This window comes from Numenius arquata, chromosome 9 (assembly GCF_964106895.1).
Source record: "Numenius arquata chromosome 9, bNumArq3.hap1.1, whole genome shotgun sequence".
NCBI lineage: Eukaryota > Metazoa > Chordata > Aves > Charadriiformes > Scolopacidae > Numenius > Numenius arquata.
This window is the reverse complement of record NC_133584.1, coordinates 26,382,483-26,409,550: the sequence shown is the minus strand read 5'-3', so window position 1 is coordinate 26,409,550 and position 27,068 is coordinate 26,382,483. Positions and strand designations below refer to the sequence as shown.

The 27,068-nt window shown below is 47.3% G+C and overlaps 1 protein-coding gene across 1 annotated transcript in view; it reads left to right on the top strand.

Moving 5' to 3' along the window:
* The window catches only part of INPP5D (inositol polyphosphate-5-phosphatase D), a 53,807-nt gene that overhangs the window by 6,025 nt on the left and 20,714 nt on the right, over positions 1-27,068 (top strand). Inside the window, exons 3-5 of the mRNA XM_074153106.1 lie at positions 20,967-21,117; positions 23,470-23,641; positions 24,880-25,020. Of these exons, the coding sequence (XP_074009207.1) occupies positions 20,967-21,117; positions 23,470-23,641; positions 24,880-25,020 (464 nt within the window). The remainder of the gene's footprint in view (positions 1-20,966; positions 21,118-23,469; positions 23,642-24,879; positions 25,021-27,068) is intronic.

Below are 27,068 nucleotides of genomic sequence, written 5' to 3'. Positions count from 1 at the left end.
CTCCATGTGCAGCTCACATGCACCATGTTACTTGTGTATTTCCTGACGTGCTCCAGGGGCATCAGTTTTCCTTTGAGATCTGCACTGAAGAGGCAGTGTGTCTGAAACCAGAGTGATCAGGTTGGCGAGGACAGTTGAGTGCTGGAAGCTTGCTTTCAGCTTGGGCTGTTGATAAGATTTGTGGACTGTGTGTCCCGGGTGTACGCACCCAGCCCGGCTCACTCGAGAGCTGCTTTTGGGGGGCTCAGGCTGTTCCGAGGAGCCCCACTCAGATGCAGCTCTGCACAAATGCAGCTGTAGTGCCGCCAAGGCCAATTCCAGGCTCTCGGCACTGTGCTCCAGAGGATCGTGTGCCCAGGGCCAGCCACCAGCATCAGTGCGGTGTCCAGGTTGGCCCTGCTGGAGCTGTTGAGATACCTCTGCCTTGCCTGCCACAGCACTTCTGTTTCTGAGGAGGAACTTGGCAGCAGGACACTACACCAGACTTGTCCTGGGTCTGTATGCATGACTGTGGCACATCACCAAAGCTAATCCGTCTTCCCAGAGCACCGGAGGAACCTGTGCAGGCTCTGCAGGCTGCTCGTGTGGGGCCAGCACTCAGCTGGAACAAATAACCTGTCATTCTCAGCTGGCTCCACACAGTGTGCTGCAGGCTGTTTGTAGTAATACTCGATGTTTTTCCCCATCAGCTGATTTATCTCAGCCTTATTGTCCTAAATAATGTCTTTTGGCATGTTGTGCTGGTGTGATGATGTGCTGTGATGATGGTAAGATAGGTGTCCAGAAGGTGTTATGGTGTTTATCGTTATTTACAGTACCTAGAGATCAGGATCTCATTGTGCCTGACGGCTCACAAGGGAAGCACCCCAAGCAGGGAGGGTGCTGGGGAGACCTGAGGCCCAGAGAATGGGCACAATTGTCCAAGTCCCACAGCAGCTCTGTGGCAGAGCCAGGATGGGAGCCCAGCGCTGCTAATGATGTCCTTGCTCTTTGCACTGGCACCGTGACAAGGAAGGGAACTTCTGGAACCCTAACTCTGAGTGGGTTTGGGGTACGGGTTTGGCAGTTGCTTTGTCTTTTAGGGAACAATCGTGGGAATGATCATGCTTTGGCTTTTCACCTGAGGGGGAGGAAGAAGGGAAGGCCAGAGGTTACCTGCAAAGGCAGCTACACAACCCCACACCTTGCCCTTATGTGCCCTGGATGGGTCTCAGCACCCTGGGCAAGCCCTGGCCACCTCCTCATAGCCCGGTTGCCCTGCTGGCATGTCCCGTGAGTGATGCTGAGCGTGCAGCCTCGCCTGCAGCCTTTTCTAGGAGGCCACAGGCAACCACAAGTGGCAGGAGGGTTTGAAATCTGAGTTCAGAGCATTGTACCTGTGCGCAGGTGGCTCTCCAGAGTGCACTGGGCTGCAGGATGCTCCCGGGGGCCCCCCAGCTGAGGTGCGGTGCAGGCTTGGCATGTTCTGTGGGTTACAGCTCAGGAAGACGCAAGTTCCGCTCCCCAGCTTGTACTGGATTTGTAGTTGTTTCTGCCAGGACAAAAGGTCTGTTTCCATTTGTCCACAGATCGCAGCACTGCAGCCAGAAGGGATCAGTATTTCTCTCTGCTGTAGCAATGGGCACCTCTCACGCTGGATCAAGGCTTTTGAACAAGCAGAAGGTGTGACTGATGTCCATCGGCTCAGGCTTTCCCCACCACACACCCCTTCACCTCCTCACCTTCTAGTTCTCCATAGAGAATTCTGCAGGGTATTATTTACAAATAAATATGTCCTTATCCTCTCTGGGGAGGGATTATTGGACTACTGCTGGATCCAGACAGAGTTTTTAGGACTCCAGGGGATCTTCCTGAATGAAACATTTTGAAATCTACTAGACCTGTTAAGGAAATATGATCTGGTAGAAGTACACCCAAAGTGATTCATAAGATTCTCTTGGGATCTGTGTTGTGATTGTGAGGGATTTCTCTTGTTCCTATGTTGTGGGATGCAGAGGGACCGTGGTGGAACACCTTTGTGTGCTGGGTTGCCGTGAGCCGTAGGATGAATATCAGGAGCAGGCTAAATAAAGCGTGTTGCTAACTCATGTTTTGAAGACACAACACCTCCTGTTTTGTGCTGCTTCGTTCCAGTTCTGTGGGAGAGGGAGAAGAAGGGGGCTGGCTGCTTCTGGCGAGAGAGAGACGCAGCGAGAGTTGTAATTGAGGCTCGGAGCAAAACACTCTCATGTTGTTGGCTGCTCTTCTTGGTACATTGTTCCAGCTGGGCCAGACATTTTTGGTTGCTTGTCTGTTGGCTTTTGGATAAAACAAAAACTACTTCATGGGTATTGAAAGATCAGGTTTTTGAAAAGAAGAGTTCTCCTGTGCAAGGACGTAAATGCTGTTAAATAGGATGGAATTTTGACATTTTAAAAAAATCCCATTAAAAAGGAAAGAGTCTGCTAATCCTGTGGAATTAGATCAGGTGTTAAAATAATACAGCAATCAGTAGATGCTTCTCATTTCTGGGTTTATAAAAAAAAAAAAAAAAAAGACATAGGCAAGATTTGATACTAAATCCCAAGATTAGCCTGTTTTAGTTACAAATATCAGCCCTGATCATGCAGTTTGACCTTTCGTGCCTGAACAGTGCTCCTTCCTGAAGCTAACAAAGTTGTCTTCCTGCCTAGATCTGGGCTGCTGTCTGTCAGGCATTTTTCATGATGACAGCAGGTTCAGAAGACGTGTAATATCACAGCTACATACACAGAGCTTGTGACATGACACTTCTCCCTCTGCCACTCTGTGGAGTTTGTTTTTCCCCTTTAAAGCTGCGAGTTGCTTCACATTTTTTTGAGTCTTGGAGGGTAGATTTCATTTTTCCTTTTTTAATTAGAGCCTGGTCTGGCACTAGTGGAATGATCCTCAGGGTCATTTTTTGCATGGTTAAATTAACTGTTCAAGTACAGGTGGCAGAAAGGAAGGTGCAAATTTTTGCATTCAGGCTGAAGAGAAAAATATTTGCATATGTCCTTCCAGCATTTTGTGGTGTGCTATGTGATCTGCCATTGGGTTTCTGCATCTGCAGCAGCTTTACAGCCACTAGCATAGTCAGGAGCCCCTCTTGCCTGCTGTATCTGGAATCAAACTGCTATCCCCCCAGAATATATCCTGCCGTAGTAGTTACAGTCATAGGCTTTTTTTTTTTCTTTTTCTTTTAACACGGATATAAATTCTTTCCCTTCTTTTCTGGGACTGCTGAATTTTCTCCTTCCATTACTTGAGACTTCAAAATGTAGGCAAAGAAATCCATGGCTTGGGTGGATCAAACTCGCATTCTGCTTATGAAAATGTATTTAAGGAAGGAGGGGAGGAGTAACACAACCCCCTTGAAACACAGGATCTGTAACAGCAAGTAGAGAATCTTTGTCCTGAGGCTGAGAACAATTAATCATCAAGATATCTCCGTTAGCCTGCGGACTCTCGCTGTAGTAAAACGCTGAGAACTGAGAAGCTGGGACAGGAAGAGAGCAAAAAACGTAGTTACCCAGAGATGCAGGAGAAGGGGCACGAGGCTGGAAATAAAGTGCCCCCGAGTTAGCGTAGCTGCTGCCTGCCTGTCCGGCAAGTCACACCGGGGGGTTCTTCAACTCTCTCTGTGAAAACAAATGTGATTGTTCCCTTGCTCAAACGGGGAGGCATAATTAATGCAGAGTTGTTGAAAGTTTGGGGACTAGCTGAGTGTAATCATGTTTGTGCAAAGAAGGGCAGAGCAGCAAAGGACTCCTTGGGAATCACAGGATCAAACTAAACACTAGAGATGAACTAAAGATGCTAAAACTGTCTTTCTAAGCCCAGGCATCTATAGCCAGTTCTTGCCATCCAGTTTCACAGAAGGTAAACCTTTCCCATACTGTCACTTAAAGCACCTCATTTATAGAACTAGTTGAGGTGTCAGTATGACTCTCATCACTGCACAGTCTGAATTCCTTGTGATCTTAGCATCTCCACAAGGAGGGGAAGTGCTCTTGTTCCCATTTTACAAACGGGGAACTCAGTCTCAGTCTGTTAAGGAGGATTGGGTTGCCAAAAATAATTTTAAGTGGCTGTCCTTTGCTGGCTTTCCCAGGATCAGATGTGTGTGATACATCAGTATGCATCCCTCCTCGTTTTAGGTGAGCGGTCAAAGCTGTCACAGAGTCAAAGCTGAGTTGTATCTCTGTAGTCAGCAGGGAAGAAACAGGTTTCTGACCTGGGTGGGTTAAACTGTCCTTGGCAGGTTCTGTCTCTCTCTATTGCCTAAAGAGCCCAGAGAACCCCCTTAGACTGCCAGATTTGGCAGGCTGGAGTCAGGTGAGGAGACTCCCATGACCACTGACTTGTGTTCGGGGTGAGAAACAAGTCATGCTGAGGTCGAAAGCTGCTCTTGAAAAACTGTGGTACTGCCTTTGCCTAATGCTTTGCCCTGTGTTGCCTTTATACGCTGCAAATTTCAAAAGCTTGCTGTCAAGAGTATGACCTGCCTCCTGAGGGGGGAGAAGGCAAGAAGGAAGGAGACGCTGGAGTTGGCTGGTCAGCAAATATGGATTGGAATAGGGTAGCGTGGTAGCATCTCTAAAACCCTGTGGAGTCTGATCTGACTCTCAAATAGGAGTTCACAGCTCGTGTTATCTGATGGGAGTTCAGCAACCCAGCTGCTGCACCATCAGTCACTTCTCGGTGGCAGGGAGATTGCATCCCAGTTTATGCTCATAGTCCATCAGGTAACACTTCATTTCTCATGTGCATGATCGAGCACTTACCTCCTGTCACTCTGTGTGACAGCTGGGGGGAGATGTCCTGATGGACAGATGTCAACATTGCACAAACAGGGCTGTCACCAAAAATGCCACTGAGGGAGAGTGAACCCCGTAGTTGCGGGAACAGCTTTAGCTTGTTCTTAAAGGTGGAGCCTCCTTAAGAAACTGGGGCATCTGCAGAGGCTTCTGGTAGCTCAGGGCCATGGGCAGACTTTATAATCCTCTGCTGTGTCCTCCTGTGCTGTGGGGCAGAGTCTTGTCTCCGAGTCTGAGGAAGGCACAGCTCCCAGTGCTTTCCTGTGGGCATGAACGTGCAACGTTCCCATTCTGCAGCCCAGAACTTGGACCGGACATGTTTGCCCACCACCTCGGGGCTCAGGCATTGCTGGCCGCTGCTGCTTCCTTCTGGCAGGGGTGCTCTTTCCTTCTCCTTCTCGAAAACCCATTGTTTTACTTTGGGTTTTTTTTATGATTTTCTTGTATTACCCTTAAGTCTGCTCTCCCGTTCACGCCACTATCGGAGCTCTCGCATCACCTGCCTTGAAAGGTTGTGGGCATCCAAAGATCGAGGCTTCCAGCGCCTTGAACAGCATTTGTATTTTTGGGCTGCTCCATAGGAGAAGGCAGAAATAGAGCTTGGCTTGATCACGAGTAAGGCACAACTTCACATTTTCGAGCAAACTGGAAAATTTTTAAAAAATGCATTCAGGTGAAAAGTTTTATTTTGATTTTGAGCTTTTCAGAAGTTATCACCGTGTTGCCAGGATGTTGAAGAAAAATGTTATTTCAGATGGAAAAAATGGATCATCATTTTGAAAAAGTCCAGATAAGCAATTTTGAACTTTTCACCTTTTTTTTTTTAAATTAGTGGGGGAAAGAGGGGTTGAATAAAGACCATACTTTGCATAGCACGTGCTCCAACCCCTTTCATTTTTTTTAATAAACTGAGATGTTTTTTTTTTTTTGTTTTGTTTTGAACAAAACTGTTTGACCAGCTCCAGAGTTTGGCAATGTCTGTGGGTTACCGTGTTGTGAGGAGGAATCAGGAAGACCTCCCTTCTTCTCACGCTGCCCAAGAGACTATATTACAGTATGGAAAACATTAGTATTTTTAAAGTTGCTGCCTGTCTTTTTCTTTTCGCTTCGCTTTCCTGGCTGCCCGTCTCCTTGACGGAAAGCAGCGGTGTTGCCTGCGTCTTCCTGCGCTCTGCTCCGTGGGTAACGGGGGGAGACATTCGTTTCGCAGTTCTGCTGCCAGATCATCATGTCTGGGAGTGTGAGTGCTGCAAGGGGCTAATTAAAAAATTACTTATGTTTATACTTAACTGTTTGTTGCAGGGGGAGGGCCTGACCCTATTAACTTGTAGGTTTTGCTGACTTCAGTGAAAATTATAGATGCCCTGGCAGCACTGTTTTACACGGAGTGATCATCTAGCTGCTGCTTTTTTTTTTTTTTGGCTTTTTTTTTTTTTCTGTTAAAATTTTCTAGCCTGATAGGAGGCTGTGTGCAACAGGAAACAAATGGTGCTATGTGAGCAGTCAGAAAGCAGGCCAGCAGCTGTGACTCACTGTATCAACCGACACTGAAGCTGTAGGTTACCACTGTACTTGCCGCACTGGCTCCCAGAAGGTAGGAAAACCCATAAATTCTGTATATAGGGGTTTCCTGCTGGAACCCTCCCTTTGCCAGCACGCGTCTAGAAACATATTTTGGGGGAAACACTTAGATTTGTACTCTCTCTGCACATGAGTTGGCTAAATATCCCAGAAAGACCATAATCCTCTGTCCCGGGACGGGCAAGACATACAATGAGAGGGCTGCCTGTTCGCATCAGCCGGTTGGTGGGATTGTCCCTGCCTTCAGGCAGAATTTGTTCTGGCTTCTATTTATGAGTCCCACAGGGTGGAGCTGGGCGTCAGAGCTTCATCCGGCGCCTGAACCTGCTCTCGGAGTGCCGACGTAGGGCTGCCCATCCTGCCAGCGCCATCTGATAAGAGCACGAGTTTAGGTCAGTTCCTGCATTCCTGGTGTCATTGCTGTTGTCACCAGTGTCAGAGGCAGCCTCTGGCTGTGGCACAGGCAGTGCCAAGTCCTTCGTGAGCCCTTTGCAGAGAGATGCGAAGGTTTTGTCCTTCTCTTTGCTACTGCACTGTAATCTCTTGTTTGCTGGGCTGCTCTGACAATTGTGGCCAAGAAAAGGTTTCCTGTAGTAAGGATTTTGTGATTTGCCTTGGATCTATCTATATCTGATCAAAACCCTTCTGCTAGGAAATTGCACGTGAGCTGGTTTCAGCGGGAGATCATGCAAAGCAAAAATCCTTTGGGTGACGCTCACCCATTCTCAGCGTTGCAGCCACGCAACAGCTCCTGTCAGACGGCCATGCAAGGTTTTTGTACGTGCTCAGATTGATGTCAAAACCTCACGGTCTCCAGTGAGGACAGGGCAGGCACAGGCCTGCCCAAAATATCACTTGCAGGCTGCATGGAGACCATACCGTCATCCATGGTCTGCTTGCGGCCAAGAGGCGTCAGGCACTGTCGGCTTCCCTCTGCGTTGAAAGGCAGGAGGAGACCAAGAGTCCCACCAAGGAGGGTGCTTGGTGGGCTGGGACACGCCGGTTGGGATGGGGAAGGGAATCGGAAGAGCAAAAGTGAGGGGGAAAAAATACCTCGTGGGTTGAGATAAAGATAGTTTAATAGGTAGGGCAAACACCACCCACACCAGAAAGCAATGGGGAAGAGCCAGGAGGTGCAGCCCAGTCTTGAGGTGAAACTGAGTGGTCCCAGCAAAGCCTTGGAGTTGGGGACCCCACTGAAGAGTCGAGAGCTCATCGGTGGCAGGGCTTCTGGGTGAGAGTGGGATTTTGTGCTTTGCGTAGCAGTGAATTTCAATAAGAGTTAACACTGAGGGTGGAATTGATTTTGCCCGAGTTATGGAAAACTTGCCGCGTTTGTGTTACTCCATTGGTGCTGAGGGGCTGAGGTATAATTAGGGTGATTACGTTTCTTGGATAGAAACAAGGGACAAGTGGACAACCAGATAATAATTAGGAGCAACGGCTCAAAACATGGTTAGGGAAGCACATTTCTAATATGCCCAAATGCATAATTTAATTAAGCTTCATTTGATTACTGAAAATGATATTCCAATTTGAATACTTTTCACTATAATTTAACGTGGATTTAAATCACTTTGTAAAACTCTTTATAGCCTTCACATGTAGGACTTAGGACTGAAGATAATTTGCAGTCAGGGCTTAGCAAAATCTGTGTATAAATACTTCATGTTTCTGCAAACTATCCAAATCTGTTTATACAAGGAAAATGTTTTTTCCGCTGTTGCATCTGAGGTAGGAATAAACATAATGCATTTCACAGGTTTTGGAAAACTGAAAGAAGCAGCATTTAATAAGAGAACTAGGTATTTCCTGAAACATGCACGTTCCTGTTGCTGAATCTCTCCGTATACAAAATTCTTCATACAAACAAACCATATCCAGCTTTTGTCTAGTTTGAACCCTTCCAGAATGTTTCCAGTTTCCTGAAAATATAACAAAAAAACATTCAGAGAAGACGGTGAAATCAGGATAAAGTGATATTATTAGTTTGTTTTTCAAGCTTCAAAAAATTAAATCAGGTATTCAAAAGCTAATGCGTGCCATGAAGTGAAATCTCTTTTCCTTTTATCTGGATGTGGTTTTGACAAAATTTCACTCCAAAGAGTGAAATGCCAAAGAATGCAAAGAAATTTTTTGTTACAGGTTGCCTTCCAATAAATATGTTACATCATAAAGCCTTCATCACGCTTAAACAATTGAAAATTGCAAGTAGGCAACCCCCACTGAACGTACAAAAGCAACTTCCAGGTGCTGCAAAATAGGTTGAGATTCAGAAGATAAAGCTTAGGGCTGTGAAACAGTAGCCAATTTAACAATTATTGTTTTAGAAGAATAATTGTTTCACTGTTTTATCCTTCCGGAAATCTTTGACCACCCACAACCACGTACCCAGCAGCTCTTTCCTGCCCCGGGGGATCTTTCAGTTCCCGCTACCAGAGCCTCGAGGAAGGGGCAGTAACTTCTGCTCATGGACTGAGAACTGTAAGAAGGGGGTTTGTTGTTTTGGTTCTTTTTAAAATACACTTTTCACATTAGCTACAGTCAGTGCTTGAGAATCCGAACGTGTAATCCTAATTGAGACGAGCACCCCGGGGACACACACCTCAACATCTCCAGGAGCAGCAAAATGAAAATTTTCCTGAAGTTCTAAACCTCTTCTGGCTAATGAGGAAAAATAATTGAAAACTTAGACAACCAATATTATCAACAAGAAAATATTCTCATTTTTCAGTAATTTGATGGATGCTAGCTTCAATATTATCAGTCACATAGCATTATAACCATATGATTCTCTTACCCTTTTTATATTTTATATTTCAAAAAACTTCTGATGAAGCTTCGTAACTGAATTTGAAGTATCTGGGGAGACAGCAGATTATTCCCCTTCTAGCAGTGTGGTAATGAAGGACTATGTTTTATTGCTTCTGTGCTTTGAGGCATGATGGGTCACAGAGAAAAGCACTCATTTTCAGGCAAGTCTTGAGTTGTTTTCTCAAAGGAAGAGAAGCTAATATATTGTCGGTGGTATATGAGGCTTTTTGTCCTGATCATTTAGGGTAGAAATGAGTCTTGGAAAACGTTGCTGTTGAGCTTGTTTAAAATGAGTCTTACGGCAAATGTCGCCATCTATACAAAATAATTTCTGCACTTGCTGCTGAGGGGATGATGCCCTTTCTTCTGTAGAGATGTGCCTTGATTTGCTGATGGGACATATTATCCTTGCAGGCAGAGAGGTAACTCACCCAGGTCACAAGTGACACCGGGGCTCCAGTTAGATCTCGCTCGCTCCATCTGCTCTGCAGCCTGAGGGAATGGGACCAACAGACCCTACACGCGCTGCAGCTTATTGCTGATTTAAGTATAAAATAGAAAGATACAATCACCTTTAAACAGCAATGTGCTCGATGTAAAGTATTGTCCTGGTTGCGCTTGTTTTAGGTAAACGGGGTTGTTTCCACCAATACTTTTCAAATTTACCTCTTGGTGGTTGAAGCTATTTCTGCTTAAAGTTTTAAAAGAGATGTAGAATCCTTTAGTTTTAAGATTGGTGCATGAATGCAGAGCACACAGGACGATTTCAAATGACAAAATGGTTTAGGGAATCGAAACAGGCTTTAGCAAAGATAGCTCAGATTCAGTCATTTCAGAGTCCCTCTGAGAGAATGAAGTCACAGCACCGCTTTTGGTTGTTCCCAGGTCGTTGCCACGCTGTCTGGCTGCTTCTGTCTTCAGTTTGTAACTTCTGACAGAGTTTTCCGTCTTGGTTCTTCTCTGGAAGTCTAAGTCGGTTCCCAGGGCTCTACAGCTCTGCTTTTCCAGTGCTTTAAAAGACAACACCCAGCACAGCCGGCTTCAGCAAACCCCGTGGTGGGGGTGTAGCAGAGCTCTCTGTGGGTTGGGGTTGCTCTGTGTTAGCAGCCTGTTACGCCTGGCTTAAAATTTAGACCTCATTCTCCAAAACTTGGCAGGGATGTCGTGACCCATGTTGTTTGTAAGCCTTAGTAGAAAGTATTCTTTGTGATGGAACTCGATAGAACCCACATGCAGCAAGTCCTGGTTGGTCACAGAGCCCTTCCAGAAGTTTGTCTTCGTTGGATGCCGCGTCCCTACACACGCGAAAATAGACACCTTGGGTTGGGTCCAATTCTAAGGGGGGCAAAGCTTAACAAAAAAAACTGGTAACACCACATCCGCTATTTTTATTCCAGAGGTGCAGTTGAGGGGAGAACGTAAAAAGAGAGGGTTGGAAGGATGTTTTTGGTTTGGTTTTAGTTTTGTGGTTAGTTTTGTTAAACGACGGTGCTTCTTTGGGCTGGATTCTGTGCCTGTTCAATTAGCTCGGTGCTTACTCCTAATGGAGTAAGGGTTTGTCTTACTCGGGTGTAAATGAATGAAATAAGGGTCAGTCCCTTGAAAGACAGGACAAGTGGTCATCCTTAATGTCTCAGAAATAGAAAACAGTTGCTGTAGCTTAAAGCCTGAGAAATTTTGCAGGCTGAAGACAGGAAATTGTAACACTTACGATGCTCACCCTTATCTGTGCATTGCTTATGGTTTTTAATTATGCAATCCCAGAAAGTTATGCAGTATAATGTGGTGGACGCAGCTGTTTTTACGTGCACTTTTCTGCCTGCGTTGCTTTGCTTCGATTAGCATGACTTCTTTAATCTTACATTTTTCTCCTTTCCACTGGATATTTTGCATACTTCATGCATATTTAGTGTTTGGTGCCTGTGGAAACTGGGATCCATTCAGCACAGAAGACAATAGGGAAAGGAGAGAAGTTATTATGGATCCTCTGCTGTCTGCCTGCTCAGCTTAGAGGAAAAACCCCAGAAATACAGTGCAGGGCTGAGCTGAGCCGAGGGGTCCTGCCCTGCCTTTGCCTGGCTCGGGGAAAAGTTCCTTCTCGTAGTACATCAAACCCCACACGCTGTCACCTGGTGTATTCTGTTGCCGTCTGTAGAGGGAAAGGCTGAAGGACCCTTGGGAATTGCCACCGAGGAGCAAGTATCAGTGACCTGCAGTAGTTTCCCCGGCTCAGTTGCTGTCAGCAGAGAGCGCTGACAAAATCAAAGCGATGACCTCCACCAGCTGCCTTCAGAAGTGATGACTGTGTTACACTTAACTGCCTCGGTTGCATTGCTAGCTTTTGAGAATCTGTGTTTTCAAGCTTGTCGTGGTAATCACTAGTGCTAGATACTTCGTGAAGAAATGAAAATGGAATTTTTCCTTTGACTCCAAGCGCTGAAGCTCCTCGGTGGGAAACCGAAAAGCACGAGGCTTGTGATAAAATTACAAAAGTTGCCAGAACTAGCGTACTCCAAAACTTTTACTTAAATTCTACCCACACACTACAGAAGTGCTAAAAAATTGCATCAGATCCCCATGGATCTGCAGGCCTTGCTCATTCATCACCAACTCATCTGACTTGCACCCTGTAGCTAAATTTAACACCAGTGTCTCATGTTCTGTCATGAAACCAAACTGTTGTTTGCTTGTTGTTGATGTAAATCTTATTTATTATAACACAGAGAAGTGCTGAAAGGGTCGTTGCTCGGGGGGTTTCTCTTGGTGCGATGAGTTGGATCATTATATGCTGAGTTGGTAAAAATCTTTTTCAATGGCTAGAGTTTGAATGGTTTACTTAGCGCGAAGGGCTACCTCAGGTATGTGGTGCTGGTGCTTTCTGTCATTGCTTGGTGTTCTTACTGGCTTCTGTCTAGCTATATTAGTTAGATATTTGGCGATGAACAAACTTTTAATGTGAATTTTGGAGTGCCAGAGCAGAGTGGAATGGGGTTCTTAAGTAGGATCTGAGTATATTTTTGTGACCCATGTCTTTATCCGGTGTGGGAGGATGCAGGTTCAAAAAACTTCTGGAAGTCCTTTATCTTCCAGAACTTCTAATATGTTTTTCTTTAGGATGTAGAATTTTAACAAGGAACTTGAGATAAAAATTTGGCAACCAGCTACACTCTACTGAAAACTCCTTTCAATTTTTTTTTCCTTTGCTTCAACAGACTCTCCTAATTTGCAAGCGTCCCAGTTCTGCCACAGGAGCACTTGTGAACATGACCAATCTTTGGGCTGCCAGAACGAAGCCTGAGTGGGATCATGTAGAGGAAAACTCTTGCAGGGCCAGAGGAGATCAGAAGTGGCAGATATGACAGCCAGGATCTTTTTAAGATTAACTCAAACTGGGCTCACATTCCACGCAGAGAACGTGTTCAGTGTGTGAAACTGAGCATAAGCAAAATGCATTGTGCCTCCCAAATCTTTCCCATGACATTGCAGACAGGGGGGAAAAAAGTGAGATGACCATTTTGGCCAAAAATTGGATCAAGGAGGAAGTTCAAGTTTCAGTCTAGATTTGTAGTGAAGTCAGTCATGATGTGCCCTCCTGCCCAGTTAGCAACAGAGGCAAGAATGCTTATTTGCCCATGGTTGACTTGTTTCCAGTGAGCAGCAATAGGATTCACGTCGCAAGCGAGCAAGGAAGTAGGTGCGGAACTTTAACATATGTTCTTTGCAAACCAGTGTGAAAGAGAGTGAAAATTGTTCAGCGTTCCCATTTTTTAATAGATATAATAAGAAAAGAATTGTGATGCAGTGGCAGTAATTCATATACAGTGTCTCTTAAGTCCGTATTATGCTTAAAGAAATTTATGGTAGAGGCAGTATGTAATGGTGTCCTTCTATATTTGAGGAACAGAGGGAATTTTATAGGATTGACAACACAGTAATTTTCTTTATTTTGTCCTCTTTTAACTTAAATTTTCTTGATCAGATGTCTGATTTTCAGCCAGGGGCGCAAGCTAGAAGTAATACGTACTTAGTTGTTATTAAATTGCAAGTCCTTGTTTCCTTCCATGAATAATCTCTTGCAGAAATTCTGAAGGCCTCTTTCCCAGAACTCTCTGATTTCCATGATTTTCTCTCAAAGTCTCAAATGTAAAAGGCCACTGTAGCAAAAGTGACATGAATAAGCAAACCTGAGCATCAGGACCAAACTGTATGCAGAACGAGACAGGAAAGCCTTCATCCTCTCTCGTCTCAGAGGAGACAGGGACTATTCACCTTCCATTCTCTCCATTATTCAAATTATATATTTTACAACTGCACTTACACTGTGCCATTCTCCCCAAAATTCATATGATTTCTTCCAGGTGAGGAGGCAGTGCTCCAGCCACCCACCGACATCCTCTGCCCAGGTTCCCTGGATTCCTCCCCCTGCTTTTTCTCTTGTGCTCAGTTCCCCTGCCAGGGACCTTCTCACTGAGCTTTACCCACCATCCAAAATCCTCTGCCAGCTCGCAGGATCCCACCACTTATTAAAGTCCATTCCTTTACCCATCCTCCATGTCACAGGATCCCCCTTTTCCTCGGCCATGCACTTGCTCCCTCTCCCCTTGTACTCCTTACTCAGCCCCATGTTCTTCCCAGCCCCGGGTGTTGCATTCAAAATAGGGTATGTTTCTGGGTGGCTTGTATTTTGGGAAGTGGCTGTTTCTCCCAGCTGTGATTCCTGTCTGTGATCCCATTCCTGTGAAATGCTCCTAAAATTTCTTAGCACAAGATTTGATCTAAAAATAAGAAATATTTTCTAACAAAACAGAACTGCAACACAACCAGGTTGCTTTAAAACGCTTTAAAAAATAATTTACTGGGAATTCCTTAGCTCTTAGGTTCAGCTCTTTTATGAAATATAAAAGCTTGCCTACATGAGAGCCAAAAGTAAAAATGCCAGCTAGACTTCCTAGCTAACAGACAGTCTTGAAGACAACTTTTTTCCAAACCAGGAAACCTAAGAAATTTTTTTTTCAAATCTGAAAGGAAAAAAAGTTCCTGCCAGCCTCTCGCACCAAAGTAGAAGCGACCTGATTTTCAGCTTCCTCTCAAGTTGGTGGGTACTGCAAGGATTTTATAACTTTGAAAAAAACTTATTGACTGCTACTGAAATGCCTATATATGGGTTTAAATACCTGGTTTAAGGCACTCTGGTTAGAAAAGATTGCCCTTAAGCAATATAACCAGATGACCAGTTTCCTAGTTCCTCCTTGTGCCTTGGCTCAGGAAAGGAAAACACTTCCTCTTCCTTCTGAGGGCCCCAGACTTCCTGTGCCATCTATTTATACAATTGTTGTAATGAACCCCAAGTTAACCACTTCCTCGCCCTGCTTGGTGTGGGCTTTACATCTCTTTTAAGTCTCTTTTCACTTTATGTCTTTATACTCCCCTCACAACTTTGCTTAAAGGTGCGTTCAGAGCTGCTTCTTGTATTTGGAGTATCTTTGTCAAGGTGTTCTGTTGGTTCTGTGTTGCCTGGAGATAATGAAGAAGAGGAGACTTGGGTGCTATTGGCTTCTTTATACCAGATATAAAGGAAGATTAGGTGATCTCAGCCATACAAAAACCTGTTGAAAAGTTTAGGTGGATGATTTTGGAAAGGGGATCACAAGATTTAACCAAAGACTATTGATTAAAGGCTTTAGTCATACCTGTTTTCATGAAATGAAGAGCCAAGGAGCCAGTTCAGCATGAAGGCAAGAACAAGTTGTAGCTATTTGGTTTAAACCATTGTACAGTGAGTGTGGAGAAGATGGAAGGGAAATTGATAACTGAGGGCAGTTTGTGGAGGACAGGAGACACCAAGGCATCCTATGGGAAAGGAGGTTTCCAGCCAAAAGGGCTGGAGTCAGAAGGACCTGTGGAAGATCTGAGAGTCCGTGGTTTGGGATGCAGTTGAAATGTCCGGGTTGGTCATGACAAGCATGGACCTGTTCAGTTTTACCGGTCTCCTTCAAGGTTATTGCAGGATCGGGACAAAGAGGCAGCAGGCAGATCTGCAGAGGGCTTCCTACAGTCGCAGAATTAGGGGTGGCAGGAGGCCTTGCGAGGTCTCTGAGCCCAGCGTTTGCCCTGTTTTCAGGCTGAATCAGGACCAGGTGCTCACTAGCCAGCCGTGAGGAACTGGGTGCTCTGCCCTGCGACACTTCCAGGGACGTGGACCACATGCTCTCCCTGTGCAGCCTGACTCCACCGTCTCTGCCTGGCGAGGTTCCCTGAGATCTAATCTAAACCTCCTCCGCTGCTAAGCCAGCCACATCTGCTCTCCTTGGGGAACTTGGTGGCACAGCTGGTTGCCATCTTCTCTGTAAGAAAATTTAAAACTTGTAAGACTGCTGCTGCGATATCTCCGGGCTGTCCCTTTGCCAGGCTGAACCAGTCCCTTTCTTCTCAGCTCTCCTTGTAAATCACGTTTTCCAACTCTTCAGCTGTCCTCGTAATTTTTCCTTGGGACTCTCTATAGTGCTTTGACATGTTCCGTAAAAAGTGGTGCCCCAGGCTGGACACAGCAGCCCACCTCAGGCTTTACAGCACCAAGTATGGTAGAAGAGTTTCCTCCTGTGTCTCATATGACACTCCCATTAACAGATCTTAGAAAGATGGGCTTTTTCTGATGCCGTTTCCCACTGTAAAATTGCTCCACAGCCTCTGATTCACTGTTATCCAGATTCCTTCATGTAATTCTGCTGGTTTGCGGGCTGTTCCCTATAGTGCATACGTTGACTAGGTGTTTCCTTTCCCTGGGTTATGGCTACCAGCAGCACAAAGCTGGGGTGCCAGCGGTGATGCTGGAGGAATCACCGTGGAGGCGTCCGCCGTCCCGCGAGCTGTGCGAGCACGTTTCTGGGGATGTGGTGCGTTGCCGTGGAGATGACACTTGCCATCCACCTTTCTAATGACTCGAAACAATTCACTTCGCAATTAAAACAAGATCTATCCTGTGATAACCCCGAGGAAATAGTTACTTACTAAACGAAGGCAGGGGGAGTGTGAGGGGGGGAGCGGGAAGTGGATTTCATTGTTGAGCTCTGCTGGGGTGGTTCTAGCTTGCCCTGCGCTTCCCCGTCCCCCTCGGTTTTGTTTGCCAGGCTCCCTGCCTCAAAAACCAGAGCAAGTTTGCGTAAAGTTTAGGCCCCGTTTTGCCTCGCTCCCGTCATCCAGCGTGGCTGTCTCAGGGACATTTATTCCGAGTGACCACCATCCGTCCAGTTTTTCCTAATGTGCTCTGCAGCCAGATGTGGACTGACTCTGTGCCGGTGTTCTACTACCCACCACCGCTTCTCCTTCCCAACCCGTAAACCTTTGCCACAAGTTCAGGCATGAAGAAAGCATATGTCCCAGCTTCGTGCTGTCCTCCTTGCTTGCTGGCAGCAAAAACTGTTTGACCAGCCTTGCAGGGAGGTCACCTACCAACCTGAGTGCCAGCTGCAACGTCACTGAAACAGGTTTTTTTGTCTGAAACCGATGCTACACCAGCATCATCCCTGCAGTCCCAGGCGCTGCTGGGCTGGGAACACCCCGCAGCCTGGGGTGATGGTCCTGTTGCCCTGCGGCTGGTAGCGAAGTTACAGCCTGGTGGATTTGAGGGGTTCACACGACGCTCGTCGCCAGTGGTATCTGAGCGACTGGCAGTTGTGTGTTGAACAACGTGACTAACATCTGTCAGGCAGGCTTTGTTCTCATCCTTTCCCCATGGGGAGAAGCAAGTGCAGCGAGGTCTTGCTTTTACTGTTTTCTCTCCCAGCTCAAACAATTTGCCATTTTTGCTGTGCCTCTGCGCAGAGGGAGGCAGCGCGAAGCAGCTGCCCTGCTCTCCTGGGAGGAGTGGGGAAATTTGGGAGACGCCTTGAGCAGAGAGGAGTTAATTTCTCAGCGCAAAGGGGCGGAGAGGGTTGTTGGGCGCTGCTTTGTGCTGGAGGGGCGCAGCCCTTCCCACATGCTTCCTCCGTTGAGGTCCTTGCAAATAATAACAATTATAATACAAAAGAAAAGGAGTGAGGATAACCCAGCGGTCTTTGCTTTCAGACTCCCGTGGCGGCAAAGCTGCCGCTGTGGCTCTCGTGGTGCGGTGGAGGGCCCTTGAGCTCCCTCCCTGTGAGTGGGAGCTGAGCAGGTCTGAGGCTCTCCCATCCTTCCCCTTCCGTTTGGCCACTGCTGGTTGGAGCTGCTGGCCCCACCAGTTTCCCATTTCCTTATTGTAGAATCATAGAATGGTTCGGGTTGGAAGGGACCTTCAAGATCACCCAGTTCCAACCCCCTGCCCTGGGCAGGGACACCTCCCACCAGACCAGGTTGCTCAAAGCCCCATCCAGCCTAGCCTTGAGCCCTTCCAGGGATGGGGCATCCGCAGCTTCTCTGGGCGACCTGTTCCAGTGTCTCACCACCCTCACAGGAAAGAATTTCTTCCTCGTATCTAATCTAAATCTCCCCTCTTTTTAAAACTGTTACCCCTCGTCCTATCACTACACTCCCTGATAGAGAGGGAGCAGCTCTCACTGTCTCTGTGCAGCTGCTCGGGACACACGCTCAGCTCCTTGCTGGATTCTGTCTTAAAATATGAAAGCACCGTCCTTGATTTTTGCTGTGTGCTGCAGGGAGTTGGTCCTTTTCATCCTGAATGGGCTTGGGGAAGGAGGGCTGTCAGAGCAGCCAGCGCTGACGGGATGGAGATTGCCTCTCGTTGGGAATGAGCGGCTGGATTCGGACGTGTGCAAAGCCCAGCTCCTCCACATTCGCCACAAATACCTGTTATCCTTGAGAGAGAGAGAGGAGATGGTGGGTTTCATCGAGAAAGGTGGTTGGAGGTGGTGGGCTGGTTGCTTGGCCAGGGTAGAAGGGGTGCATCCCACTAGCCCGCACGTGGCCACTCTGGGGCGTTTGAGCTGGACCAGAGGCTTCAGTCCACTCCCGAAATGCGGTGCAGTGAGTTAGAGGAAGGAGGCCTGTTACAAAACGCTGCTTCTTCTGGTTACCACAGAGACAAGCACGGTTTTGGAGACCAAACTATCCTTGGCAGCAAAAAGTGCTAATTCAGCCTTTCCTCCCACTTAGATCGAGGCTCCATTTGGCCCGGAAAGAGCTGCGCAGGGCAGTCCGTCTTCTTGCCAGCCCCCCTGGGAGAGCGGGAGCTGAGAGGCAAAATAAGGCTGAGAAAAGGGTGTTTGAGTGCTGGGGGAGGGAGGGATGCTGTGCAGGGGCGGGATGGGGGGCTGTGGAGAGGGGCATTCATCAGTCAGGGGGTTCTGGGGAAGCGGGCAGGCAGCAAGGTCTTTGGAAAGTGAAGTAGGAGCGTGAAGATGACTTTGGAAAGAGGAGGAGAGGGGTAAGGATGCAGTAATTCAAGAGGTGGGAGAGAGCACTGATGGCAAAGAGTTCCTCCTGCGAAGATGCAGATGGCAAACCCCAACCATCCTGTTTACCCCCGATGTGTTTTAGGGTCTGAGCGGGTACTATGATGGGGCCGATGCCTTTTTCCAGGTGCCCTTTGGGGGGGGTGGCTTAGGGCAATCTCTCATGAGCTCCAGCCCATCCATGGGTGCTGGTGGTGGTGGGCAGAGGGCAGTCCAGGCAGACTGGAGGACCAAGACGCTATTTGCATTAATTGGTGTAAAACAAAAGTCATTCTGATGATGCTGAGTTTGTGCTGCTCCAGCAGAGTGGCGTCATGTGAAGTTTTAACCAGCCATTTGTTTCAACACCTCTGGCCTCACAAAAATATAACCCACTGTTTGCCCAAGCCCCACTTTCCTGCTGAATGCAACGTTTTCCAGTGTAGGAGAATAACAAATCTTGACAAATGCAGGAACACCTGGGAGACAGAAAAGTAGGCTGTACAGGCAGAGGTCTCAGAAACATCATACGTATTTGTTATGAAAATGTGTCTTGCTGTGCCTTTAAAGACGTGCAGGTGTAGTTAAAAAAGAAAGGTATTTTTGATGGCAGGCCTGAGGGCACCAAAGGCTTCAAATAGGGTTCAGTATTGAAAGCCCTGTCCTAATTTCTGGACAGATTTTATTCTTTGGGAAAATAAATAAAAAATAATCTTGTTGCTGCTGGGACTCACCAAAGACATTTTTTCCTGTGTTCCGCTCGCTGTGGTTTACGCTGGCATTTCTCCTGTTTAATCTCTTGGGTTTGCTACGTTTGCCTTTTAAACAAAAGAGTTCACAGATAATAAGAAACAGGGCAAACACAAATGGCAGGTAAATAAGCTTGTTCAAACTTGTATTAAAACTTTGGGTGTGTTAATTTTTACAGCCAATAGTTGCAATCGAAAAAGAAATTAAAAGATCCTGCCTGTTAGTCAGAGACGGAATGTCTGAAGTGTGGCTGTGTAACTAGTTACTTCAAATTGGAGGCAAAGCTTTAATTCGTTATTAACTAAACAGGATTCCTGTGCAAAATCTAGCTTTCTGTATGTAAAATAGTGCAAGTCAAGCTTGCCATTGGGGTGATCAGGTCTTCCTTTTGATTGCTCATGGCTGCTGTAGCCCCACATGTGAACAGTTCCCAGTGTGGCTCTTTTAAGGCAAGAATAGCAGCCTGGTGGGGCTGGAAAACGTCTGCTCTGCACCCCTTTCGTCCTTGCTCCTTGATGTTTTGCTGTAGATGTGTGTAGACAGGGCCTTCTTGGGTTGGTTTTTCTGGGAAAAACGTCTTGTCCAGAAAGAGAGCACCCTGCCAGGAGGAGCACCCCTCGTGAAGAGTGATGAGAGGTTCTCCTGCGTGTTGCTGTTGCCTTGGGTTCGGACGGTACTCGAGCACGGTTCTGGAGGTAACGCAGAGCTCTTTCTTTTGGTCAGGAGGTCTGTGCTGAGCCAGGAAAAATTGACAAATCATCTCTCCATCCTTGGTAGGGCCCTTAGTTACAGCAATGGGGCAGAGCTGCAGGGGTGGCTGCGAATCCAGCAGATTTACTGTTCGCACCGATGCGTAGATATAATTGCTCTGAAGCTTTGCCTCTGAAGACCTCTAAAACCTTATCAACCTTATCCTTGTGTTTGCCCTCTGCAAGTATCCATTTCCGGAGATTAGTGGCCAGGGCTGTGCTAGAAACAGGTTTAGTCACAGTTAAAATTCAGCTGGTGAGCTCAGTGTCATGCCTGATGCTTTCACAGCCCGAGCTGCATCCTGAGCCTCAGCCTTCTAAATCTTCATCTGAGCATTTTCTTCCCTGACAGTACCTCGCTCGCTTCATTTGAACCGAGTTCTGAGCCTTTCAATCCTGGAAGGGATGCTAATGCCTAGATCTGGACATGTTTATCTTGCAATTTCACAGAAAAATTCCTCCTGGATACCACAAACTATAACATAGTCCAGGGGTTTTGTGCTCAGTAAAAGAAGGAAGGCAAAAAAAAAAAAAAAAAAAAAAATCCAGGAGAATTCTTTTGTTTTTAAAGCCTTCCTTTGCTTTGAGGCCAAGCACAGTGACTCGAGTGAGAGAGCTCTTCCATTTGGCTTCAGCGAATCTTTGAGGTTGCCGTTTCTGCTGGCGCTGGCTGGAATGCCTGTGCGTATCCGTTTCTGTTTGCACTGCAGGAGTCGTCCTGCACAGAGCCTGCGGCCAGGTGGGCAGTGAGAGCTGGGGCTGGCTTCCTCTGGGCAGCGCTAGTGGCTTTTCCCTCTCTCCCTATGACTTAGTTTTCCCTGCTGTGAGGAGCAGCGTTTCTGTGGTAGGAAATCCCAGACCACAACAGCCTCTGTGTTTTGTTTCAGGCATCAGAGGGTGTTCCCGTTAAGTACTTCGAGAACTTGGAGGAACTGATAGAATTTTACAAGAAGGAGAACATGGGTCTGGTGTGGCACCTCAAATATCCAGTGCCGCGGGAAGAAGAGGAGGTGGCGGATGAACCAGAGGAGGACGCTGGTAAGAAACCCAAGATGTGACTTGGAGATGCAGACCCTTGATACTTTCTCTGGACTGGGGACGTGCAGGGCAGGCAGGGGGATTAGAGCATGTCGTGCAATAAAATGGAGCAGGGCATAGAGAGACCTGAGCTGGCAAGATCTTAGGGCAGTGAGTTGTCATGGCTCTGGGGTGGTACCACATCTGGAGCACCATTTTAGCTCACCTGAGGGAATAGTCATAGAATACACTGAGACACTCTGCAGAAGTATATTATATCAGAATCATAGAATGGTTCGGGTTGGAAGGGACCTTAAAGATCATCTGGTTCCGACCCCCCCTTCCCCGGGCAGGGACACCTCCCACCAGACCAGGTTGCTCAAAGCCCCATCCAGCCTGGCCTTGAGCCCCTCCAGGGATGGGGCAGCCACAGCTTCTCTGGGCAACCTGTTCCAGTGCCTCATCACCCTCACAGTAAACAATTTCTTCCTAATATCTAGTCTAAATCTCCCCTCTCCCCTCAGGCACAGGGTTGACTAATCTGTCATCCTTCTTCTGGACTCAAGCTGGTTTATGTCCAGCCACCATCTCCCATGTCTCTGCATCCCTCTCCCTGTGCTGCACCTGTAGGGCCACTGTCTGGGCAGCAGAGATGCTCCCCTAGAGACTTGGAGCACATCTCTCTGCAGTGCCACGCACCCACAGCTGCTGTGGGTCTGGGGTCATCTGAAACTCAGGCCCCCTTATCTGCTCTGATCTAGAGGACGTTTCCAACAGTAATAACCAGAGGGCACAGGTCCCGCAGTGGCAGACAGTCCTCTATGCATAGAGGCAGATGTATGATGAAGGGGTGTGATTGGCATCGTCCCAACTATCTTATATGAAATGTCACTGTGGGTTCCTGGCACTTGCTGGTCTTGGATCGTTCCTTGGATTTTTCCTGGATCATCCCTTGGATCTGTCATTGTTCTCCTGAATCCCAGGGGAAGGTCATGCCCACAGAGCCATCCTTCCTGTCCTTTCTGACGTCTGTCCGGAAATGATGAGCATTACAATAAAACTTGTCTGAAGGACGTGGTCCTGTGACAGACAGACAGGCACGTGCGCTGAAGCAGATTGATGTGCCCATGTACTTTTCTGCAGTCCGATGGATGTCTAAGAGGAGCTGGGAGATTTTGGTATGCAATTCTCATGAAGAAATAGAACAAAATTTTGCAAAGCTGCTCAGGAAAGATGTTCCTGGTTTGTGGCCAGCTGCACTGAGTCTCCAGCTCTCAGGGCGGAGGAGGGAACTACAGCAAAAATAATACACAGAGAGGCGAGCAGCAGGGAATGAAGTTCTAGCCAAGACTAAGAGCCTTTAGATGAAAAGATATGAGCACTGGGGCTGGGCTGTTCACGTACAGAATTTAATTGTGTTAAGGGACTTTGGTGCCATCGTGCTGGAGCCATGCAGGGCCTACAGATATCTGGCCATACACGTAGAGTTGCAGAGGTGGAAGATGAGCACCGGGATACCCTGCAGATGCACCACCCGACTGTGCTGCAGGTGGCTCTGTGAATCACAGCTTCTGCCCAGGCACAATGGATCAGTTTGGTGTCTCTTTTTGTAAAGAAAATTCCACCATTAGGAAATAACCAAATGAAACCTCACAACTCCACCAGCTACATAAGAGTTGTGAGGTGTAACAAGGTGTTGGAGCAATTGGTATGAAAAGAAAGGCAACCGTGGTTGGGATAAATAGAGATGAGCCCACTCTTCTCCCAGGAGAGGGAGGGTATGCTGAGCAGTAGGATGGCAGAGCAGGAAAACCCTTTGTGTTTCCAACTTGATGCCCACAAGAGGAGGCAGGATACTCAGCCCCTCTCTATTGGATTATGGGGTCCATTTTCTCCATCTGTGTTTGCTGACTTTAGCTGTTCACTTCTTTCCAGTAGCAGCTTCTGGTGCTCTTTCCATCGTGCCCCTCCATCCATTCTGCCCTCCGAGCAGATCTCCATGATAATGGTAACGATATGGATGGGGTACAGCTATGTTCTTTAAGCATTATGTTCATAGGAACTGATAAACCTTCATAGCTGCTGTGCAGATGGGACAGTCAAACCGACTCGGATGAGGTTTCGCTGCCAGGCAGAGGCATACGCTGCCCGCACGTGAGGTCCACGCCTGGCAGCTCAGCCGCTGGTCTCGCACCACTGACATCCCTAAGAACGGGGCTGGGTCAGCATCGAGCCCTGAGCTTCCCAGCTTTGAAATCAGAGGCCCTGCAGAAGGGACGAGTTCTGCAGTGACCCTGCCCTGCCCGTGGGTGAGGGGGAGGAGGCCAAATTGCCATGTTGGGGTGACTGTGCCTTTCCCTTCCTCCTTGCTAGACCTGGTACCCACGCCTCCTATCCTGCCCCCGCGCAACATCCTCATGGCACTGCCGAGCAGCGAGACAAAGGAGGTATCTCCTCTCCCTGAAAACTCCAGGGTCGCAGATGTTAATAAACTGTCCCTTTCCGAGACACTACTCCAGCGACTGCAGCACCAGGACACAAGCAGGTGAGGATGGCAAGTCACAGGGCTGCAGAAACAGCCTTCAGCCCAGCTCTGAGCTTTCTGGGGTGCTCTGTTTGGAACCTGTTTGATTCAGCAAAACTACTCCTCGTTTATACTACCAAATGAAGAACAGAATCAGATCTACAGTGGGTTGGCCACTCCTTACAGTCCAGCTGTCATCTAGAAAAAAGTACTTTTCTGAAGTATTAAAATCACCAGTAGACTTTCTCCGCTGAGGTATAGTTTTCTAATATAAAGGATGGTAATATCTGAGAGAACTTGGGGTATAAGCCCTGTGCCTAAACTACAGATTGTATCAGAAAGCACCAGCCAGTGCCCAAAAAGACTAAACTTGTGTGTAGATTTCCAGGTACTGATACTTACTGATTTACTCCAGCTATGGATCTGACTCACGTTGTCCCACGTGCTGGCTGTGTCAAATCTGGACGTGCACTGAAGCCTTAGAGGAAGCCGCATGACATTTAATGACCAGATCTGCAAAGTTTTAAAAGAAAATAAAATCAGAAGGCGTGCCTGCTGGCAGGGCAGTGGGAGGCTGTGGTCGCGCGTGGCAGCACAGGTCCTGTTGTGGTGGCCTGGTTGCAGCTGGCTGACTGGGAGAAACCCAGTTTTGTTCAGTTTCCTGCACCGTTTCATCTGCTGAGCAGCCAGCTGGGACCTTCTGCATTTGTCAGGGCACAAGACAGCACATACAGTTCTGGCTGGTTCATCCTTCCTTGTGGTGCTGGAGTCCAGGCACCACAGCGACAGGGAGGAGGGGAGCATCCCGTACAGCTCTCTGGTCTCAGCTCGCCTAAGACTGTTTCAGATGGTTAGGAATAAAACCTTCAAAGCAGGACTTGGTGAGGTGAAAGGGAGTCTCCGTCTCCCCAGAGCCACCGAGCTGCTGACTGTTAGTGACCCCACAGCAGCCTGGCTTTACCTGCCGAGGCTAATGGTCCCACCGTGGCTTTGGCAAAGCCAGGCATCACAAGGCTTGCCCTGGCTCAGCAGTCATGGAGGAGAGGAGTTGGGGTGGGGAAGGAGGAAGAGGAGAAGGTGTCAGCAGTGTGGCGGGGGATCCGTGCTCCAGTTCTGAGAACCATGTGTTTACACTGAAATCCAAGGCAAACTGCCCCCCATCTGTGTGCACTGGCAGTGGAAGTTTCAGCAAGATAATAAAGCTGATACTTGGGAGCAGAGAGAAGAGCTGGCTTTTAACTTCTCTGTTTCTTTCCCAGTGTCTCTGATGAGCATCTTAAACTCATCCAGGATTACCTGCGAGTTCACATCATCAGTGACTTTGAGATGGTACAGACTGGCTCAAGCAATCTTCCTCAACTGAAGAAGCTGCTTACGCTGCTTTGCAAAGGACTCTTCAGGTAACCAGAAGCTGGTTTCCAGAGATCACAGTATAATGCTGTAACACTGTAGTCTGAAGTAGCTTCCATGTGCATGCCTTCAGAACCTGCATTTCTGGCATAGGAAATTGGCTTATCCTCAAAACCATTATATTTAGATTTCATGACCTGTGATTCTGGTCCAAAGATGTGAAACCTATATAAAAGACATAGCTCTGACAGTGAAGTTTCCCTGTAGGCGGTTTCAGTCAGTGAAGTATTATTTTTTATGCTTTGTTTAGAAAGAAACAAAACAAAAAAGATGCACTAACCGATTAACTGCATAATTTGCTAATGTATAAATGACACCCACAGAATTGTCAAGCACAAGTCGTTTATGGCAACACGCACATATTGGTGTATAGCTATGTTTTAAACGCTGATTTTCCTTCCCACTAATGCACTGTGAACCTGGAGTGATTCCACTGGTGTCAGTAAAGACCAGCTCAAACGAAAAGAGAAACAAGCCTGGACTCCATAAATTTTACCTTTCCTATTCATAGAGCTTCCAGGTCAACTGGGAAAACTCCGATAGGGAACTAAAACCTTGCAGAGCTCCCCGTTTCTCTGGTGGAAGGATGTGATTTCCCCCCTTGCTGCTTGTAAGCAAACGGGAGATTAGCCCACACTTCTGCAGAGATCTTCAAGAACTCCATGGCGGAGGGCACGTACTTCCCCACTTGTATGTGTGGCTTGCAATATCCTTCTTTCCAGTGTATTTAGCAGCGAGCCTGGCAGCGCTACTGGCCTGCTGCTGGTCTCCTAGAGCTCACCAAGGCAGAAGAAAGGGCTAAAATGAGGGGTGGGTACTGCTGATTTGCTTAGCTCTAACTTACGGAAGGAAGGCGGGGAGTGAGTTGAGGTGCTCAGCTGCTCGGCACCACGATTACTCCTCTGAAGCGGTGGGCACTGGTGGAGGAACGTGCAGCCCTGCTCCTTCTGCCAGAAGGCAGCTGCTCACAGAGGAGCCCCTGGCAGGGCTGAGGATGGGTGTGAAAAGAGCTGCCCTTCTTCTTCTGCGCCCTGCTTGAGGGTTTTGCTTCTCTACGCCCACAGAGGGGAGACCCAGGTGGCTAGCTAAGAATAAACCCAAACAATGGAAACTAAAATCTAATGAAATGACAAGTGAGAGTTTTATGCTACTAAAATATCCCCAGTACTGCTGCTCTGATGGTGGCTGGCTTTTTCCATTTCCAACTTCTTATTCTACTTTGCCGTATCTGGGTTTCATAACCTTGGTCCTCATAAATGTACATGGGATGGCAAGAAAGGAGATGCAACGGGTCCACAAGAGCCTTTCAAGAGCCAGGATACCATTAACATTTCCAGATTTTCTGTAGGCTTTTTTGGTGTCAGGACTTTGCAAAGCATCACCTTAGAAGAGAGCTGTGTGAGTTGTTCTGCTGGTGGAAGCCTGCTGAGCACAGGGGCACTGCACCACCACAAGCACAGCAAAGGGCAAGCTGCCCCTCTAGTAGGCACGTAGCTATGGAAATGTATGTCCTCATGATGTTCTTCCCCCTGCTTCCCTAGCATTTTCTCCCCATACCTGCATTATTTCAGTTGGATGGAGCTGCCTTCTCAAATTTTTTTGTGAAGATCCAGAACTGTAGGCTGTTTTCTGCCTCAGGCAGATTTCTTTGAGGAACCTCTCCCTGCTATTTGGATTGTCTCCCATGAATTTCTGCCACCCAACCAAACTATTTGCTTAGCTTCGGCTGGCTAATAGTCACATACTTGGGTGTCTCGTTGTTTTCCGCAGTCTTAATCTCCGAGGTTGTCCGGGGTGTTAGCTCACCTCCCTTATCAGACTTCTGAACTCAAATTTAATCAGTGGCATTACCTAAATTTAGTTTTTATTTACCTCAGCTTCCTTCAGCTGCTCAGGGATTCCCGCTGACTGTACAGGTAATTCCTAGGCGGCTTCTCAGTGGCTATGTCCTCTTGTTCTTAATAATGTTCGACTCCATTATTTTCACAGTATTTTAGAATAGGTTAAAAGAACAAATGAACAAGAAGAAATGTTAATT